Source organism: Melitaea cinxia, chromosome 30 (assembly GCF_905220565.1).
Source record: "Melitaea cinxia chromosome 30, ilMelCinx1.1, whole genome shotgun sequence".
In the NCBI taxonomy this organism is placed as follows: domain Eukaryota; kingdom Metazoa; phylum Arthropoda; class Insecta; order Lepidoptera; family Nymphalidae; genus Melitaea; species Melitaea cinxia.
In genome coordinates, this window is record NC_059423.1 from 5,275,368 (window position 1) to 5,298,039 (window position 22,672).

The window sequence follows — 22,672 nt, forward strand, 5'->3', positions numbered from 1 at the left end:
CAAATAATGCATCGTTATCTATATATAAATATATATATAAAAGAGAAAGGTAAATAACTCACGCATCACGAGAACTCAAAAACCGCTGGATGGTCTATCCATCCAGGTTGGACAAAGATAAAATATGGAAGGGAGGTAGATTATAGTTAGCAGACGTCCGCTAAGAACGGATTTTACGATATTCCACCTCTAAGGGGGTTTAATTGGGGTTGATAGTTTGTATGAAACATATACAGCCTGAAAACAAAACTAAAAATGTGGTGTATAGAGAGGTTTTATAAAAATAACTATTAAATTATACCAAATTGTGCCTTTTAAAAAGTTACTCAGTTTGATAAGCATTTCAAGTGACTGAAATAAAAAAAAAATAATTTGCGTTCACCATCTTAATAGTAATGCATAACCACACGGACGTAGTCGCGGACAACAGTTAGTGTATTATAAAACAAAGTCCCCAAAAGTGTATGTGATCGATTCGCTCAAAATTTACAGAACGGATTTTCATGCGGTTTCACCATTGGAGAGAGGGCTCCACCATTGGCAAGAGGAAGGTTTACGGAACGGCTAAGCCGATTTTGATGAGAGTTTCACTGGAAATTTACCGGGAAAACTTTGTGACACACTAATTTCAACGCGGGCGAAGCCGCGGGCACAGCTAGTTCTAATATAATTGTATTTGTTCGCAAACTAAAAAAACCGACTTTAATTACATCAATAAGTAATGCAACGTAGATAGATTAAAAAATAGTCAAGTAAATGCGGGTTAGCAAAGATAACTCAAAAAGTTGTAATCAGATCTCGATGAAATTTATATGTGACCACATGATAAACATCAGCTTTCGATTAAATAAAAAATCATCAAAATCAGTACTCCCAGTAAAAAGTTATGCGGTATAATACAACGTAGGTCGACAAAAAAATAGTCAAGTAAAAACGCATTATTAGATATAACTCGAAAAGTGATTGTTAGATCTCAAATAAATTTAGATGGGACCAAATGACACACACCACCTTTCGATTTAAAAAAAATTGTCGAAATCGGTTCAAATCGGTCAAAAGTTCTGAAGTAACATACATAAAAAAAAACAGTCGTATTGAGAACCTCCTCCTTTTTTGGAAGTCGGTTAAAAAGGGCCCTAAGTTATTCTATATTACATCAGCTATCTGCCAGTGAAAGTCCCGTCAAAATCAGTCCAGCCATTTCAGAGATTAGCCGGAACAAACAGACAGACAAAAATTGTATAACATACCTATGTTATATTGTATATGTACCGTGTATACATCCATTCAATCGATTATTTTAATATTACAAACAGACACTCCAATTTTATTTATTTATATAGATTAATTATTCAATAACAAAAATATCGCTTAGCTCAACGCAGTCATGACAATCTTTACAGAGTCCGAACAAAAGGCAAGCTAAGAAAAAGGTCAAGTAATCCAATGCAATTTACACTCGATAGGAACTAACTTGAAGTTGGAATCGATTCTATCATTCGAAACTTAAGTTTTATTGCTACTTGAGACTCTATTGTGAAAGTTTCAATTGTTTTGCTGAATATGAAAACTTTTTACTTACTCATTTTGACCTCTACTGTGTTTGTTTTCGTTTTACAGGTTCGTTAGTTACCTACTTATAAATAATTGCGTATTTATTAGACTAGCCAGTTGGCGCAGTTTGCAGTAACTCTGTTCCGTTCTGTGGATTCGTTGCCCCGAGTCTAGATGTAATTTTTAAGTAAATGTTGCATTTATTACAAAAATGCGTCTATTAGCCAACCTAAACAGATCTAGTTCACAGACATTACGTTGCTTTCTTAAGAAGAGAATGTGTGTGTATGTTGAACATTTTTATACAACGTGTAATTACAGAGGCGGCTCTATCCCTTGTGGCGCCCGTGTGCATTAGTGTGCAACCAGTAACCTGGCGCCCTCTAGTAGGAGCGGGGTCAAATTGGAATACTTACAGTTATATTTTCAAACGGACATTCGGGTGCAAAGAGTGCTATTTTAAATGATGTCGGGAAGCAAAAAGTGTTTTTTAGGAAGGAGGGGGTTACGACAATAAATAATTGTGTTTGCTCGCAAACGAAAAAAAAAACCGACTTCAATTACATCGAAGAGTAATACAACGTAGATCGACGAAAAAATAGTAATACTTTGTTCGTATTCCATATAACGCGACATTATAAAATTGTAGAATTATATAATGTTCTACTGTTATTTCTAACATTTTGTTAGCGATTGTAGGCAGAAATTTCATAAAAGGCCCGTCGTCGATTCGCCCGAAGCGCTGACATCGCTTATTACGGTGGGTTTTTTAGTTGAAGCGGATTTATATTGAATTACGGTTTATGTCTTTTTTATTAAAAATATGTAATGTTCATGTTTTCACACAGCTCCGATGCACGACTGGAGTTTACCCCTTCAGATCAACTGTCTAAATAGGCACAAAAAGGCTTACTAGTCTAAGAAATATATTATTACTATATCAAATTGTAAATAAATGAATCCAATAACGCCATCTATCGGAACCTAATTGCGTTATTAGAAAACGTCTGAACGCCATCTCTAACAAGGTCATTCGTTCAGCAGATTTTACTGTTCAATTTTTTTCATTCCGGGGCCTTAAATGAAAATCGATTCTTAAGGAGAAAACTCCAAAAACAGTCAAGTAAATACGCCATATCAGATATAGCTCAAAAAGTTCGAGTCAAATCTCAATTATATTTAAATGGGACCACATGACAAGCACCACCTATCGATTAAAAAAAGAATCATCGATATCGGTCCACCCAGTAAAATAGTAATGAGGTTAATATAACGTTGGTCGACGAAAAAAGCCAAGTAAATACCCAGTATTAGCGATAACTCAAAAATGAAAAGCTCAAATATATTTATAACGAATAAACTGCTACTCTCTACTCTAGTGGAATATTGTAATTTGATCGATAGTGAACGAAGTAATTTCATTAAATTTTGATAGATGGCGTTGTGGCAAAGTATTGAACATGACCACAGTCGTCTTAACATCGTCATGTAAATACGTGTCATCAAAGATTACTCAAAAATTGCTCATTATATCTCAATCATATTTAAAACGGACGACATGACAAGTATTAGCTTTTGATTTATACAAAAAAGATCAAAATCAGTGCACCCAGTAAAAAGATATAACGTTTAATACAACGTAGGGTGACGAAAAAACCGTCAAGTAAATACGCAATATTAGATATAACTCACAAATTACGAATCAAATCTCAATTAAATTTGAATGGGACCACGTGACGAATAGTAGCTTTTAATTTATATAAGAAACGTCAAAATCGGTGCACCCAGTAAAAAGTTATGAGGTATAATACAACGTAAGGTGACGAAAATAATGTCAAGTATATCTTGTTTTTTTGGAAGAGTCCTAATTGGTAAACAAACCGCTGTCAATCGTAATTCACGTTTTTTCCGCATTTATCACTCACTTTCACAACATATTAGCTAACGGACACTTGTAAAACTCCATTTACTATTTATTTCACTAAAAACAAATATCAATTTATCATTTTAAACACATAAAAATTATTAAAATACGGATTTCGAGCGTACAGATAATTAATATTTTCGAAAATGACATTTTAATATCTTTTTTTGTGACGCAAATAGGGATGTGGTCATAATATTTTTAGAGATGAATGAGTATGAGAGAATGAACGGCATGAGCGATAAAATGGGCCGTGTTTTTTACTTATATTTTAAATTATCACAAATTATAACTTGTTAAATAATATTACAGTAAAGCGATTTGTTATTTATTTGTATTTTGTTATTAATTGTTTTTTTTTTTCTTCTTTTTTTTATGTTGAGCGCACAAAAAAATGCTTACAAAATATTGCAAATGTCAATCATTTATGGTAAAGTGTTCATTGTAAAGGTTTTATTTTATATTATGAATATTTCTGAATATCAATTTCATCCTGAACATTTTTAATGCTATCCCATATAATATTAAAGTATACCACATAGCAACGGCATAAACGTTTACTGTAGTTCACAGGAAAAATTTTTGAGACTTTAGGATGAGACTTAAGATTACCCAATGAGAGCTTCGTGGAGTACAATGTTATTAGTCCTTTTTTTAGATGTTAGAGAGAGTGTGCCGCCGGCGCAAGGTTTTTTATTCATAGTAAATACAAATAATGTGACAATAATATTAATAGACTTTTTTTAGACACAGGCGGCCCCTTTATTTTGTTGTAAATTTTATTTTTGGCTTTTTTTTTACCGACCATATCACATAAACGAAATATATAGGGGACTGTCCACTTTGTATGGGGGTTTCGGCCTTGAGTGGACAGTCACTGAGAATAATAATTATATATTAAGTTAGTAGTACTAACAAGTATGAATTAGAAAAATGATATAGTTTTGTATCCAGGTGTTTCATTTTTTGTTTTTTTGTGGATAATTACAAGAAGGTTTCTGAAATAAAAAATCATTGTTTTGTTATTTTTGTTTTACTAATCGGATTCGTACGTTAACAGAATGTTATCTAAAAACTAGGCAGGTAGATTTATAAAATCTTGAAACCTTTTTCAGCCCAAAAACCAAATAATTTCATGACATGGCCACAACAACCTACTGTCCGTCGACCAACCATGCAGTTGCAATAATATTTTTTTATGGCTTCTCTGCCTGACCTTTATTGTTTACATATAAAATAAATACAAAATATATTTTCCTACTTATGAATATGCCTACTGTGTATTTTACGTCGCAGTAGTGATGAATTCTCGGTTGACGGAAAACCTTACAGTAGGTTGCTATATCACCATGAAAGCAACATCGAAGTCAAATGAATGTATGAAGCAAAAGTCTGTAGTTTAGGGTTGCCATAATAAATAATATTTTCAATAAACAAATAAATCGATAATCGAATTTAATATAATTAATTGCTTGCTTTTTATTTAGTCAATAACAATGTTTCTAAAATAGTTTATTTTTCACCAAAGTTAAATGTTTTTTTACTAAATACACTTTTATAGACTTTTTTTAGACTTTTTTCTTATTAATTCGATTTAACAATACTTTTAATCGATTTTAACAAATAATTGATTTAAAAATATTTTAAAATCGATTGTTCGTTAATAATAATTGTTTGTTTAAGACTGGCAACGTGTTGTAATCAAATCACCAACCGAAAATAAACTAGAAGTATATAATAAATGAATTAAAATACTTATTAAATAAACTTTTCATCAGTTTATATTGATAAAACTGCAATTCACGAATAAACATGATTTAATTTATGAAAATTATTGGTATATTTGTTTTTTTGTATGAATTCTGTTCACCTTGGGCCAAAATGGACAGTCCCCTTTGTTGCCTTTTATGCTCGATGTTCGATTAATATTTTTTTTCGTAATTCTGTACCTCTACTAATTCTTAGCAAAATTATTTAATATATTATTAGTTTTTGAAATAATTTCAGCAATATGGTATCATTAAATATTTCGATGTAAAATTAATTTTACTTTGTCTATGGCTTATTGATATTGTTCATTCATTTGCTCTTTGTGTCACTTCACTAAGCTACACTATACTCTAATTGTCTGTGGTCATAAGTACGCCATATTTGTTTACCAATTAGGACAATTCCAAAAAAACAGACCTTAAATACGCGTTATCAAAGATTTATCAAAAAGTAGTTATCAGATCTCGATAAAATTTATATGTGACCACATGATAAACATCAGCTTTCGATTAAAGTAAAAATTATCAAAATCGATACACCCAGTAAAAAGTTATTGCGGATTTTCAAGACTTTCCCTCGATTTCTCTGAGATCCCATCATCAGATCCTGGTTTCCTTATCATGGTACCAAACTAGGGATATCCCCTTTCCAACAAAAAAAGAATTATCAAAATCGGTACACCCAGTAGAAAGTTATGTGGTATAATACAACGTAGATCGACGAAAAAAGCGTCAAGTAAAAACGCATTATTAGACATAATTCGAATAGTAGTTGTTAGATCGCAAATAAATTTAAATGGGACCAATCGGCACACACCACCTTTCGATTAAAACAAAATTTGTCGAAATCGGTCTACCTGGTCAAAAGTTCTGATGTAACAATAAAAAAAATAAAATAAAAAAATACAGTCGAATTGAGAACCTCCTCCTTTTTTGGAAGTCGGTTAAAAATCACAACTTTGTAGTTCTTTTAAACATATTTAATTTAAAAAAACTTAATTTTAAAACTTATATATTACAAGACGCTCGTAATTAAACTGGTGCTCTTCCGTTTAGGGCCATATTACATTAGAGATACATGAAGGCAAACCATGGCCATGAAATAATGCGTGAAAAAAATGAAGCAGCCGTAAGTATCTATTACTCATTACTACGATACTTTGAAATAGACAAATTTGAAAAGAGAATGTTCAGAAGACATGGGAAGATTGGCTTTAAATAAGTGACAACTCATGTGACTTGGTCGTTGACACGACACTAACGAACAACTGACGGTAAATTTATAAATAATAATTATTGAAAAACTAGCTGCCCGGACAGACTTCGTTCTGTCAAGAGTTAATAGTAAAAAAAAAATTAATTTTTTTTTTAATTATAAACCTTCCGTGGACCTTAAGGAACATACAAAAAATCAATTAGCCGCATTGGTTATGCGCTTAGCAACATTCATTTTTATTTATATCACTTCTCACTCACTCACTTCAGGCTATGGCAGTCCACTGCTGAACATAGGCCTCGCCAAGTTCGCACCCGACATCCCGGTTTTCCGCAATCCTCATCCAGCGTACACCGGCAATCTTACGTAGATTTTATTTATATAGAAGACTAATTTTATTATTAACACTTGGGCAAGTAAGTTCCATATTTAGGTTATAATATCGATTCTGATATCACAGATAACCGGAAGGTAGCCAGTTTCGAAACTCGTTGTAGGTATATTAATAATTTGTTTAAACTTTATTATTTTGTAGCAAACAAATAAATTTTTGGACGCATCTAATAACATCGATCTTAAAATTAACTTCATTCTAATTCGTTTAAATTACTAGTGCCTTCAATTGTGTAAAAATAGCATGAATGACTTCGATAATATCTAAAATTATTTTATCCTGGTCTTCGGCGATAAAAGATCACGGCATGGCTCTTTGCAATTAGAGCAATAAACAAAAATGTCAATACTTGTAAAGTTTCACTATTTAAAACTATTTCTAATACTTGAACTCCTTATAATACTCGTAATTTAATAACTCGTATGTTGGTAACATTTCTCTCTTGTTCAAGACAAAATAAAGGTTGCGTTCTCAATACCTAACACTCGTTATCAATAATGTCGATTCTGGTTGTTATAAAAAACCAGTAGGCTTAATGATAGTTAATTTGAACCACCTACACGCAAATAAGTAGCGTGCATATGGAGCCTTTTGAAACCCTTTTTTTGGTATCGCAGGGGAACCCATTTACGGGTGATGTCCAGGATGCCCGGGTAGGCATTCCTAGACCGTATGTCGGCTTCAGCACTTGGGGGTGCAATACCGACCAAAACCCCTGCGGGAGCCTTCAGCCGCATTTATTGGAGAGTCCCGGATCCACATGCAACAGGATCCCTCCAGCGACAGGCTGGCCTCGGCGAAAAGACCAGACTTCTCCTCCATGAGGACTGTCCGGCTCACCTCTGAACAATCCCGACGACGCCGTGTCTAGCAGGACCCCCCCCCGGGAGGGTCCCATCCCGGCCCGACACGGGAACAGGGGCGTTACTGCTACGTATCCCCGCTCGTCGCCTGCAAACGGAGGCTTCGACAGCGGCCTCCTCTCTCATCCGCTCGTCATTCTCCTTCTGGGACTGTCTCGCAGGAGACCATCGCCTTCCAGGATTCGTCGTCGCCAAGCATCGCGGTGATAACGCTCGGCAGTGACAAGTCCCCTCCGAGGACTGTCTGTCTGTCATCTCGGGCACACCTCAAGGGTGTGCTGGGCAAATTCCAACGCCACGCCACAATCGTGGCATCATCCTTTTAAAACCCTTCCTTAACCCTTTTTCTTATAAGAACCGGAAACTATCGCCTAGCACTAAAGGCTTTTCCATCTGGCGGCCCATCTATTGGATTTTTACTGGCAGTAATCATTTCTCCTTGTAGTAATCATTCCTCTTGTAGCATTTCAGATCAATCTTAACCAAACTAATCAACGCCTTTGACCGTTCATCAGTCTACGTGACATCAGTAAAATAATTTTTGTCCCATAGGCGAATTAAAACCTTTAATTTTGGTACTTAGCTATATTTTGCTGGGTAATAGATAACGATAAGTAGCGGGCAGGGTTAGGCGGGCAATTGATAACAATTGTATTGCTTGCTAATAGTAGAACAAAAAGTAGGGGGGAGGTAGGGGATGGAAAATTGAAGGGGATGTTAAACGTTTCTTATTATTATTTGAAGACAAATTAAATTAAACAATTTGTATTGATTAAAAATAAAATATTATTACAATATGTTCTGTATAAAACACAGCCTTAAATTACAATATATTTGATCATAAAATTTATTTACACATAAATAACACAAATTAGCTTCCTTCTGCCATCTTCTTTAATTGTTCTCTCAACATCGCTGCTTCTTTCTCCATATCTTCTAGTCTTCTAGCTGGTTTCGACGGATGACCGGGTTTAATCCTTTTGAAAAATATTAATTTAATTAACAAACAAAAAAACTTCGCTTAAACCGAATATAAAAAATATCATATCAAAAATTTCGTTCTAGCGGGTACATCGTTCCATAGCTTAATTGGCTAGAGCGCCGACACGGTCAGTCGGAGACGCGGGTTCGAACCCCGCTGGAGCGGTCAATTTTTGATATGATATTCAAAAATGTTTGGAATTCCTAATGTGTGGGTAGCACGAAAATAAAATCGTAGATATAAAAAAACTTTTAACTGAGGAGAGAGAAACATTTATCCTATTTATTAATTATTATTATCTTTTTAATTGCATTTACTAAAAAACAACAAAATGACAAAGTTTTCTAAGCGAATGTACTTATTATAATGAAACAACTTTTTCTTATTATATTTTCTTATTTTACTGTCAGTCCTCCCGTGACCATGGTTGCTGTAAAGCATCCGAAACGTCGGGCATGTTAAAAACCTAAACCACGATAAAATCCGAAAAAGTTGTTTCATTATAAAAAATGATTGTAACAAAGAAAGATGTACAAAGGCGACCTTATCGCTAAAATAACGATCTCTTCCTTTATAGAAGCTTTGGGATGCTTTGGGATTTAATTAAATGGTCCCTGATAAAGCTATCTGGCGTCGGTAACGAACAGACAACAAATTGTAATATATTTTGCTTTTCCACTATTTAACTTCACACTGTCATATCTAAGGCGTAAATCTAAAAGGCCTTTTTAGATAAAACTGACCTTAAGATCTATTTTACCTCCAGCTTATAAAGCCTATCAGCAACTTACGTGCTACATAATTTTTATCAATGAACGGAATAACAGGCCCTTGAAAAAGTACCATAAATTAAAAAAAAAAGTATACTTACTGGTCATGTTTTGCTAATTCCAAGTAAATCAAGTCATTTTCAATAAAATCTCCTTTCTTTCTTGGCATTACGTGACAATGTAGATGCTGAAAAATAAATTAGGACATTTTTGATATGTTACACCAATTTACACCATTCAGTAATAATTGTGATTTTTGGGGTACAGCCATAGACAAAAAGTGTGTGGTTTTATGAAACCACGATGCAAGTAAAACTTTAGTGAATAAAAACGTTAACATTATTACACAGATCAAAACACACAAATACCGCGGAACACCTGCGACATGCGACATGCGATAGATGAACGAAAAATTTTGGGGCGATAGAATAAAAGTTTCACTTTAAAATTTAGACAATAAATATAATAAAAATCACTTCAAATTGCGACTCAAGTTAGACCTTTTTAGTACTAATAGCATTTAAAGTCGAATGTAGCCTTTCATTCATAAAGTATACCATTAGGGCTGGAAACAATCTGACGGTCTATCTGACGGTCTATCTGATGGTAAGCGGTCACCATACCCTATAGATGTCTGCAACACCAGGACCCTACCCCTGATCCTGTCCAGCAGCTATCCACCTTACTCACCATAGAAACAGAACATTACTTAAGAGTAATGTTATTTATTTATCTTCTGTTATTTTTCTTTTTCTTCTCCAGTCGGGCTGCTCCATATTTTGACCAAGATATTTCCTACTGTATCTTACTTCATTTAAAATATTTTAATGAATAAGAATGTACATGAAAACGATACACTTGCAAATGATTTGCCTAATACCTTGAACAACTTTGTTTTTTTTATTCATACATACTTTTTATTTACAAATCTGAAATATGACTGTACCACGGTCACATAAAAGAAGAAAAGTATGACATACCCTAACAGTTTGTCCGGCGTCTGGCCCATCTTGTATTGTAACGGTACAAGATGTTGTCTTGTGTACCTTCTCCATTAACTACCACACATATAAAAAAAAAGTATAAGTAAAATATCAAAAATAATGCTCTTTAATTATTTTTTTTATATCACTAGGTCGGCAAACAAGCGTCCGGCTCACCTGATGGTAAGCGATTACCGTAGCTTATAGACGCCTGCAACACCAGGAGCTCTGGTCACCTTACTCACCAACAGGAACACAATACTGCTTGAAAACAGTATTATTTAGCTGTGATCTTCTGTAAGATCGAGGTACTACCCCAGTCGGGCCGCTCCATATTTTGAGCAGGAAATTCCTACTGTGCCCCACCTCAGTTAATATTAATATCTCCATATTCCATCTTCATCATAACTCCCTCTTTCTCTTATCTTACCAACAACTATTTACCCTGTCCCTCTTTCAGCTCTACTTCATCCCCACCTAGTCTGTCTACTCTAATACATTAAAAACGTAATTGAACATTTAAAATTACATATGAAAAAACAACAATATTCTAAAACAACAAAAAAATCACAGGAAGTTTTATTACAAATTATCAATAGAGAAAATATTGATAACATAAACAATATGTACTGTGTGGCTACGGTACTAAAGAATATAGCCAACCTCTCTTCCCGTAGGTGTCGTAAGAGGCGACTAAGGGATAACACAGTTCCACTACCACTTTGGAACTTATAGAGCCGACCGATGGCGGGATAACCATCCAACTGCTGGCTTTGAAATACACAGGCCGAAGACGGGCAGCAGCGTCTTCGGTGCGACAAAGCCAGTACTGCGGTCACCAACCCGCCTGCCCAGCGTGGTGACTATGGGCAAAACACACGAGTTCACGTTGTTTTTTGCGTAAACTTGTGGAGTCCTATATCCAGTAGTGGACTGTATAGGCTGTAATGATGATGATGATGATAAACAATACGAAGAAAGAATTATTTAAACAACAAATTACACACAGTACTCTTAAATAAAGTATATTAACTATCCATCACTATCTATCTCTGTCTCTTTTCTATCTCCCATCCAGTTCTTCTATCCGCCTCCCTTTATACCAACTTACATTTTGAACCAATCGGACAGTTCTATAGAAATCATCAGATTCCTCATCGGTTAAATCTTTATTCCTTTCGACCAGTCTTATCGGAGCTACGAGCACGTGACCCGGTGTCACACATCTGAAAACATATCAATATAATCGATTTTATATTTAGAAATATATTATATCTAAATCGTTTCATTCGGTTTAATATTATTTTAATAATTAATCCGTACGAATAATTCGCACTAAATAATTAAAAAATCTACGCTTCAGCCTGTAATATCCCACTACTGGGCATAGGCCTCTTTTCCCATGTAGGAGAAGGATCAGATTAATCCACCACGCTGCTCTAATGCGGGTTGGCGGATATATTCCCTACTATGAGTAACGATTGCTATCAAGTGTACATGATAACAACCAGGACCGACGGCTTAATAGGAATAGACGACCGTGTGTGTATTGTGTAGATATTTATTTATTATTTATTTTTTATAATATAAAAACACTTTGGACAAAGAGTATAGCAGTATAAGCATGGGTCAGATGCCCCTGGGGAAATTTATGTCAAAATTTTGATAACGTAATCACCGTCTTAAGAGGAACATTTCCTTTAGTTACCACACCTCTGAAAGCGCTAGTTTTTCAAAAAAAAAAAATTTTCAAATTTTGAAAAAAAATTAGCATTAACAATATAATATTGGTAATTTTTCTACCAATCGCTAGATACAGTAAACAGTAACTGCGAAGTTCCCTGCCAATTCTTCTATGCAGAAAAAAAATCATTAAAACCAAATATAATTTTAATTTGAACTGTGACGATTAAGCGCTTTTGAAGCCTACTCGAATGAAATCGATTTTCGATTTGATTTTGATTTTAAAAATCTATACATATAATAAAATGGTAGGAAACTCAAAACTGTACATTGAATATTTTTTTAAAAGAATACTTGTGGTGATCTACTATCAATACCGAAGCCAATAATATAGTTTTTAGAATTTTTGTCCGTTTCTCTGTATGTATCTCCGGGAAAAACTCAAAAAGTACTACATGGACTTACTTCAAATTTGGCACGAATATTATTAAGAAGTCGGGTCAACAGATAGGCTACATATTATCATGCTATCACCTACCGGGAACGAGCAGTGAACCTTTATTTCTTCAACGCATTCTGTAACAACGTGTAATCTAACGACGCATGTTTGAATCTTGTTGTTATTATGTTAATAACCATGCTATAAGCTAGCTTCACACTATAAATAAAGATATTCTGTAGTATATTTAGTATTAGCATTGCATCCGTGCGAAGCCGGGGCGGGTCGCTTGTAGACAACAAATATGATGTAGGTAGTGATGATAGACAATAATACAAATGTATTTGTACAGATATTATTTCTCACTCACTTAATTGTTATTGAAGTAAAACTTCTTACGCACGCTTGACTTGGAGAGTAAGCTCATGGATGCGTGACGAGAGCGTTACGAAAAGTGTGATCTTGCAAGGCGAACGGAAGTTGAGAGGGATATATAAGCTAGTGAAGATAGAAAGAGAGAGAGAGTTACGTTTCGTAAATTACTGTAGGAGCTTAAGGAAGTTTTTCTTGAGTCGTTTGGTCAAAAGCACACTCGTTTTTTTTTATACACACAAGATCGTCTGTTCCTATGGTAAGCAACTTAATGCTTGTTGTAGGTAAAAGCTGGCTGATAATTGTCTTCGATAAATGGGTACAAATAATACTTATATAAATCAATACATATATTACACCCAACTCGAGGCGGGAGTCCGACTCACGACCCCCGGAACAGAAAACAGGATCACTGCAAACTGTGCTAAAGGGCTAAGTATAATTTTATATGAAGTTTTGTAAAATACAAACAGTATTTAATTAGTAAAAAAATCTTGTACCCTTACCTCAAGTTAACAAAAGCATATGTCAAATCCGATTTATAAAAGACACAAGATTCTGGTACTCGAACATGTCCAAACACGTTTGTCGGTCCACTTGTTTGGTGATGGGTTTGATTCTCGACTGGGGTAGTTTTATCTGAATGTTCATCTAAGAGGGTGTTTCGTAGACTTAAGGTGTATAGTGAATAGATGTCTGGTCTGAAAAATTAATATTTTGTTTTTAGTTTAAATGTCAGCCTATCGTTGATGAAACCGCATTCGCTACTCTGATCCCCAAACGTAGCAAATATTTATATAGACAATAAAAATATTTGTCATATTCTGAGCGTTTGTGATTGTATGTGTTTTCGAATACCAGACACAGTCGATACTCACATCCTACTGAGGGATTATTATAAGGATGTGAACATTTTTGAAAAACAAGAAGGCGATTAAAATGTAACACCAATTAAAAAAATAATTATTTCAAAATAGCATCCAATGAACAGAATTAGAAACATTTTAATATTAACTAAAAAGGTTTATTTTTTCCAATATAAGTAACCACTAACCTTCGATGCTGAAATACAGGCATATTTCGTCTAACTTCAGCAATCCTATCCGTTATTTCAGCGACTTGATAGTTAGGGGCGGAGTCCCCACAATCCGCTAGGACTTCGCCCCATGGATCCACGATAAGGCCATGGCCATATGACCGACGCTTCTTATTGTGATGTCCAGTCTGAGCGGCTGCTATTACGTAGCATTGGTTTTCTATCGCTCTTGATCTGAATTAGTTGAAAATCTACATTAATAAAAACATTTTTTCGCATAAATAATTTAAATGTCTATAACTAGAGGACGGTTTGATTGATATTACAAGCATATGGTCCAACTGGTGGTAAGCGGTTACCGTAGCCTGTACACCTTGTGTTGAATGTATATTTAATTTTATTAGTTTACAGAATGAAACACAGATGGCGTTGTCCGTAATTAGACCGCGTTATCAATGTTTCGTGTAGATTTAGTTGAGTCAAATATTGTGTGTATATTCGGTACTGATTAAGTGATTATTAGTATTATCTTGTTAAATTGTTATATTTGTTTATCAGCCATTAAAGACTATTTCCTCGCATTAAACACTAGTTGTTTTATTGAGACGCCCGAGGGAGCTGAACGTTCCTAACGTCTGAATTAGCGTCGTTGCTATATGTACTATAGTTTTGTACATCCTGCGACACCAGGACTTTTGATTTTACAGATATCGTTAGAAAATATACTCATAAAGACTAATGACAAAAAAAAAACAACTGATGTAGGGGACAGCAAAGAAATGTCCTGCTCAAAATCTGGAGCAACCCGACTGGGGAAGTACTTCGACCTTACAGAAGATCACAGCTAAATAATACTACTTTAAAGCAGTATTGTGTTCCTGTGATGAGTAAGTTGACCAGAGCTCCTGGGGGGGATTGGGGGTAAGGTTGGCAACGCGTTTTCGATGCTTTTGGTGTTGTAGACGTCTATAAGCTATAAGCTACGGTAATCGCTTACCAGCAGATGAACTGTACACTTGTTTGCCGAGCTGGTTGTATAAAAAAAAAACCTATCCGCCTTGCACAGAACCAGAATGACTAATTAAACATCGATACTTCCTTTAAATAATTACTTCTAATAGGAGAATGTGTAAATGTGTTAATGTTATTTGATAATTAAAGTGAAAAAAAATTGGTTTAAAAACTTTTACTAGCAACTTATAGACTTTGTTTGGAATCTTTACAGGTTTTTATGAACCAGAATATTGTGTAGATATTTAAGTACTAAAGATCTAGATGACATACTGGTGCAGTAATCAAAGCAAGTAATTGTTAGTACTTGTACACTTTATGCCCCATGTTAAAAAAAAACCAAAAAAAAACCTCATAAATAGCCATTAATTCCGAAAAAGTGTTTTCATTCGCATAAACATAACAAAATCTGTATGACCTCTTATGATAAACATATTTGATGTAAAATTTCTTTATGCATGCTTGAGGAGTAAGCTGGTGAATGCGTGACTGGAGTATTACGAAAAGTGTGATCGGGCGAGGCGAACGAAGCAAGAGAGGGAGGCGCGATCACACTTTTTCTTTCTCACTTTCTCTCATAGCCAGTTATATTTCGTATATCTAAGCCAGTGCAGGCCTATTGCTAAAGAAGTTTTACTTCAGTCGTGTGGTCTAAAGCACACTCGTTTTTATTTTTACACTTAACTTTTTATTACGGCTATCAAATCCTTACCTTAATAGAATATGCCAATGTGCTAAGCCAGTAGCGTAAGTGAACGCAGACGGATATGTTAATATCTCGGCGCCCAATATACTTAAAGCAGTGCTTAGTTCTGGAAAACGCATGTCGTAACATATGGATAGACCTGCAATAAAATGAAAGTAAATACAACTATCAAACCCAAAATGTCAGGAAGTTTATAATGTTAATTGTGGATATTGATCTAATGCAAAATAATTTACTAATTTAAACTATATTTTTTGACCGTTATAGTGTCAAATCAAGAGTATGGAATCACTTCAGTCTATCACAGTCCACTGCCGGATATAGGACTCCACAAGTTCGCGCCAAAACTGGCACCATAGTCACCACGCTGGGCAGACGGGTTGATGGCCGCAGGGCTGGCTTTGTCGCACTGAAGACGCTGCTGCCCGTCTTCGGCCTGTGTATTTCAAAGCCAGCAGTTGGACGGTTATCCCGCCATCGGTCGGTTTTTTAAGTTCCAAGGTGGTAGTGGAACTCTTTTATCACTTAGTCGCCTCTTACGACACCCACGAGAAGAGAGGGGGTGGCTGTATTCTTTACTGCCGTAACCACACAACATAACAAATACACGGAGCTAAACAGATACCGTAGCCCAAAGGTAGTCCCACTTTTTTAGCCAAAACGTGACCTACTTGAAAGTGTGCCGAGCCAGTCAAAAAATAAGGTTCTCAATTTAACCATATTTTTTATTCATGTTACCTCATAACTTTTTACTGAGTGTACTGATTTTAATGATTCTTTTTATATTCAAAAACTGGTGCTTGTTTTTTTTTTCGGATTGTGTGTTGCTGTTGGCCCTATCAGCCTTGACAGCGGTACCGGGTGGGGTGGCCGGATACTGAGACCCAGACGTGAAAAAAGAAGGGGAGCCCTTTAGGAGGGCTAGGGATGTCCGTTTGTCCTAGGTGTGACGAAGTCGGTGTGGAGGAAGCGCTGTGAGGAGTTGTGATTCGGGTTACGCGCGGCGGATGGTGCAAGTAATGTGTATCCATTTATATTACAACGAGATCTGACGGGTAGTTTTTGAGCTACCCCTAATAATATTTTGTGTTATACTTGTTGATATTAATTGAAGTCGGTTTTTTTTTAATTCAGAATAAACATTAAAAAAAATTACCAATCTTTCCGATAGGTGAATCAACTGGAGCGACGATTTCTTTGCCCGGTGTACAGAAATCACTTTCCTTTAATCGTATACTTTTTTCTGGTATCTCCACATCAAATAAATGTACTTTTCTGTATGTTTGTACAATTTCCCCGTTGCTGTTTATTATTATGTGAGTGTTGAAAAGTTTATTTGGATTATATTCGTCCTGGAAAAAAAAAGTGTGTGTCAGCTCCGAGGCACGACTGGAGTTTACTCGTACAGATCGACGGCCTAAATGTTCACAAAAAAAGCTTACTAGTCTAAGAAAAAGATTAGTATCGTATCAAGTGGTAAATAAACGAATCAAATAACTCCATGTATCGGATCTAGATGGCGTTACGAGAAACGTAACGAAGTGATTCGTCCAGTAAATTTTCCTCCTCATATTTTTTTCATACCGGGGGCCTTATATAGAAATCGATTCTTAAGGAGTGAGCTACTAAAATTACTATATAAAATATCTCACTTGAAACAAAGATGGTAGGGATTTTTTTTAATCTGTAATGCTTAAGCTACTAAAACATTCATGATACAATTCAGAATGTAAAGTTAATACGGGTTATTTTGATATGTAATTAAATACGATCAGAAGAGCTTCCAATTTATTATTCAACTTATGTGCGTTTATGAATCCAAGCTACCTACTTCAAGGCTACTGCTAGGCACCTACATGTATATGTATATATATATATGTATATATTTCTTATAACAATCACAAATCATACATTTATAAAATATTATTATATATATTTATTTAAATGAGCATATCCACATGATACCCGTAGTACGAGGTGCATTTGACAAGAACCATCTAGAAAACATCTCGTGCATCTGCAATGCATATGCATGCATGATTGTTTATTTGGCAACACAGAGACTTAATAGCAGATATAAAATATTATATAAATATTTATCTGCGGCTTCGCTCGCATTGAATTTTTTTTTTTTTTTTTGTAAAAAGTATCCTATGTTACTTCTAATACCTCCAAGAATATGTATACAAAGTTTCATGATTATCGGTTAAATAGTTTTCGCGTAAAAGCGTAGCAAACAAACTTATATTCACATTTGTAATATTATATATATATGTATGTAATGACAGAAAAAAAATAACAATAAATATAGAAAAATTCTGAAACTATAGTCAATTGGATTGGATATTGACGTGACCGTCGATAACAGTGCAACGGTATTACAGTAGTCAGGGTTCCAACTTGGAACTTCATTACTGGACTGCTTGATGGCGTTGAAGTTGCTAGAGTTTGAGATTTTTTGACAAACAATTTTTTTTTTTTCGAAAATTTTTTTTTTCATAAAAAGTATCCTATGTTACTTCTAATACCTCCAAGAATATGTGTACAAACTTTCATGTTTGGTTGAGTAGTTATCGCGTGAAAACGTAACAAACAAACTTACATTCACATTTATAATGTTAGTAGGGATAGACTATGCTTGTATACCCCCTTCCCATTTAATGAAATAATATAATGAAAAAATTTACTTTTTCATGAACACCTCCCATAGACAACCAGACATTATTCTTAGCTGCTAATTCTCTATACTTCTTAACAGTGCTGCCAGTTAGTAATGACTCAGCCGAGTTCAATGTATCTTGCTTGTTATCACAGATAAAGTCACATGCTTCTGGGAAAAATATCATCTGAAAATTTAATAAATATTTCTGTAATTACCACTTTATTTTTATTTTAGCCACAAACCTACACACACACACACGCACACGCACACGCACACGCACACGCACACGCACACGCACACGCACACGCACACGCACACGCACACGCACACGCACACGCACACGCACACGCAGACGCAGACGCAGACGCAGACGCAGACGCAGACGCAGACGCAGACGCAGACGCAGACGCAGACGCAGACGCAGACGCAGACGCAGACGCAGACGCAGACGCAGACGCAGACGCAGACGCAGACGCAGACGCAGACGCAGACGCAGACGCAGACGCAGACGCAGACGCAGACGCAGACGCAGACGCAGACGCAGACGCAGACGCGCACGCGCACGCGCACCCACACACACTCACTCACTCACACACACACACACACACACACACACACACACACACACACACACACACACACGCGCGCGCGCGCGAACGCACACGCGAACGCACACGCACACGCACACGCACACGCACACGCACACGCACACGCACACGCACACGCACACGAAACGCACACGCACACGAAACGCACACGCACACGAAACGCACACGCACACGCAACGAACACGCACACGAACACGCACACGAACACGCAACGAACACGAACACGAACACGAACACGAACACGAACACGAACACGAACACGAACACGCACACGAACACGAACACGAACACGAACACGAACACGCACACGCACACAAGCACACAAAAGATTACTTTACCAAGTTCAAATACTTTTTGACTGTGATAGGGTACAGCAGAAAACACATGGCTTAATATCTGGAGCAGAGCAACTGTGGAAATCTCAATCATACATAAGACTACAGCCAAATAGCACTGGTCTAAAATAGCGTTGTGTAATCGTGTTCCTGTGGTGATTAACCAGAGTTCCTAATACTTCTTGTATTGCCGAAGTCTACAGACTACAGTAATCGCTTGCCATCAAATGTGCCATGTACTTATTTGTCAGTCTAGTCATAGAAAAAAATAGGGAAATTATCTAACAGTGGACTAGCATTATGGATTAAGCTCCAAAACTCTCATCTACAGGATGAAAGAGACCTATGCCCAGCAGTGGGATGTTACAGACGGATTCAGTTCAATCTTACTCGAACCTGAAATTATATCATACCTGGACATTGTCTTGCACTGCATCACTAACTAATTTACTAACAACATTTAGATTTGCTTCCTTATCCGCTACAGATGTCATTTGACAGACTGCAATTCTTTTGCTGGTCATTGTAGTATATTGCCGTTGAGCTTGTATTGAAATTTGTTTTAATAAAGATACTGTCCAGGACTGAAATTATAAATATATATTCTTTTTTTTTACTAAAACATTGATGAATCAAGTTGTTAATATTTTATACATCATATATTAGGAAATAATTTCCAAAAGAGGTTGTCTCAAGTTAAAACTTTTTGAACAAAATTTTTCAGATACTTGGACTGAGGATTGGAAGTAAATTAATTATTTTTAAACCAAGCCTAGTATGAACACAATTTAGATTTTACTCAAAGTTACACTAATACACATAATAAAAAAAAATGTATAGTAAATATTAAATTACGTATTTAATAGAATATCTTGCGACAAATAGCGCGTAAAAATAAATATCAATTTCTAAATAAATACTTTTACTCTGTACATCAATAAATAAGAGATAAGCTATCAACATATAAGTTTTTATTTTAGTAATAAACTTCCCTTACCCGCATGATACTTATCATAAGCAGCGGGTGAAAGAAAAAACTACCTGAATTGATTTGTTATAGTTTTCTTTCTTTTCATTAATATAATATGTAATTATTTTGTTTTTATCTTTAAAACAGCTGATTTAAGAAGCAAAGTATTAAAACTGTCATTATTACGGTGTTCATTTTGACTTATGTCGCTACATTTTACCGTTTACACCATAGATTATATACCTATATACTGGTCACAGAGTACTATGGTATAAACAGGAATAGAGACCAATCTTGGACCTACCCCACCCCAGTCTGCAAAATAATGACACTTGTATTAAAAAAAATACTAATCGATAGATTTTCAATAGCTCAATTCAACTACGTTGTCCTTTTAAATTGCTCACCTTAAATTATTTAATTAAAAATCAAAAAAGTCGTTGAAAAATATTCATTTATCAATAATTTCAAACTCCTATATCTTTTGATGTATTCAATATTTTAAATTGCTCAAGGTTTTAATAAACTCCTCAAGTTGCATTTATAATTGCTCAAGTACAGTTTGGAACAGATCCACTTTCCTTAATTTTTAAATAAATATAAATAGTTTGAACAAATAAAATAATAATATTTGTAAAAAAAATAATACTAATCGATAGATTTTTAATAACTTAATTCAACTACGTTATCCTTTTAAATTGCTCACCTTAAACTATTTAATTAAAAATCAACAAAGTCGTTGAAAAATAAATCATTTATCAATAATTTCAAACTCCTATATCTTTTGATGTCTACAATATTTTAAATTGCTCAAGGTGTTAATAAACTCCTCAAGTTGCATTTATAATTACTCAAGTACAGTTTGGAACAGCTCCACTTTCCTTAATTTTTAAATAAATATATATAGTTCGAACAAATTTACCGTTTATATCATAAGCCAGGTGAGCGCTGCAGATGCGCATAGACTATGATGGGAAGCAAAACAATTGCAGATATGCAAAGTCGTTGAAAAATAAATCATTTATCAATAATTTCAAACTCCTATATCTTTTGATGTCTACAATATTTTAAATTGCTCAAAGTGTTAAAGAACTGCTCAAGTTGCACTTATTTATTATTAATTTCTAAATAAATATATATATGTAGTTTGAACAAATTTAACGTTTATATCATAAGACAGGTGAGCGCTGCGCATACGCATACATACGCGTTCTTTAACACTTTGAGCAATTTTAAATGCTGTATACATCAAAAGATATAGGAGTTTGAAAATATTGATGAATTTTAACGTCTTTTTTGATTTTCAATTAAATAGTTTAAGGTGAGCAATTTAAAAGGACAACATAATTGAATGCTATGCTTAATGCTATTGAAAATCTATCAATTAGTATTTTTTTATAACGAATATCTGCAATTGTTTTGCTTCCCATCATAGTCTATGCGCATCTGCAGCGCTCACCTGGCTTATGATATAAACGGTAAATTTGTTCGAACTATATATATTTATTTAAAAATTAAGGAAAGTGGAGCTGTTCCAAACTGTACTTGAGTAATTATAAATGCAACTTGAGGAGTTTATTAACACCTTGAGCAATTTAAAATATTGTATACATCAAAAGATATAAGAGTTTGAAATTATTGATAAATGATTTTTTTTTTTCAATGACTATTGATTTTTAATTAAATAATTTGAGGTGAGCAATTTAAAAGGACAACGTAGTTGAATTGAGCTATAGAAAATCTATCTATTAGTATTTTTTTTTTTACAAATATCATTATTTTATTTGTTCAAACTATTTATATTTATTTAAAAATTAAGGAAAGTGGATCTGTCGAAACTATACTTGAGCAATTATAAATGCAACTTGAGCAGTTTTTTAACACTTTGAGCAATTTAAAATATTGTATACATCAAAAGATAAAGAAGTTTGAAAGTATTTGATTTTTTTTTATTTGATTTTTAATTATATAATTTGAGGTGAGCAATTTAAAAGGACAACGTAGTTAAATTGAGCTATTCAAAATCTATCAATTAGTATTTTTTTTATTAAAAATATCATTATTTTGCAGGCTGGGGTGGGGTAGGTCAATCTTGGCCCATAAAAAGGTCCGTGAAGAAACTAGCGCCATCTGTATTTTATAGTTAGAACTAAATCTTTGTGATACCGATATACACATAGCATAGAGCAACATGGAGGGGAGTAGCCATTGCGTTTGTTACCGATACAAAACTGTCTGTCATTTTTTGTGGGGGGAAATTACACACACGCACATTTTATCTAATTCCCACACAAAAATAATCGTCTGTTACTACGAAACTCACACATACTAAATTAAAGTCACACTTACATTTTTCACACACACATAGATACATTTTGTGTCATTACAGTATAAT

General features: G+C 34.7%; 1 protein-coding gene across 1 annotated transcript; it reads right to left on the minus strand.

Annotated features, from left to right (window-relative positions):
- Positions 1-8,488: 8,488 nt before the first annotated feature.
- LOC123668185 (nitrilase and fragile histidine triad fusion protein NitFhit) lies at positions 8,489-19,876 on the minus strand. The gene is made up of 10 exons (XM_045601974.1): positions 19,721-19,876; positions 18,390-18,548; positions 16,859-17,054; positions 15,709-15,841; positions 14,004-14,219; positions 13,456-13,650; positions 11,567-11,681; positions 10,453-10,530; positions 9,574-9,659; positions 8,489-8,697 (listed from the first exon to the last, which is right to left on the minus strand). Exons 1-10 carry the CDS (start codon positions 19,829-19,831, stop codon positions 8,592-8,594), a joined length of 1,395 nt encoding a protein of 464 aa, XP_045457930.1. The 5' UTR covers positions 19,832-19,876; the 3' UTR covers positions 8,489-8,591.
- Positions 19,877-22,672: the final 2,796 nt, after the last annotated feature.

Coding starts and splice junctions, on each gene's coding strand:
- LOC123668185 (XM_045601974.1), bottom strand. CDS start 19,831: ATGACCAGCAAAAGAATTGCAGTCTGTCAAATGACATCTGTAGCGGAT. Junction 17,055..18,389: donor TGGGAGGTGTTCATGAAAAA/GTAAATTTTTTC, acceptor TTTTTTTTCCAG/GACGAATATAATCCAAATAA. Junction 8,698..9,573: donor GAATTAGCAAAACATGACCA/GTAAGTATACTT, acceptor ATTTTTCAAAAG/GATTAAACCCGGTCATCCGT.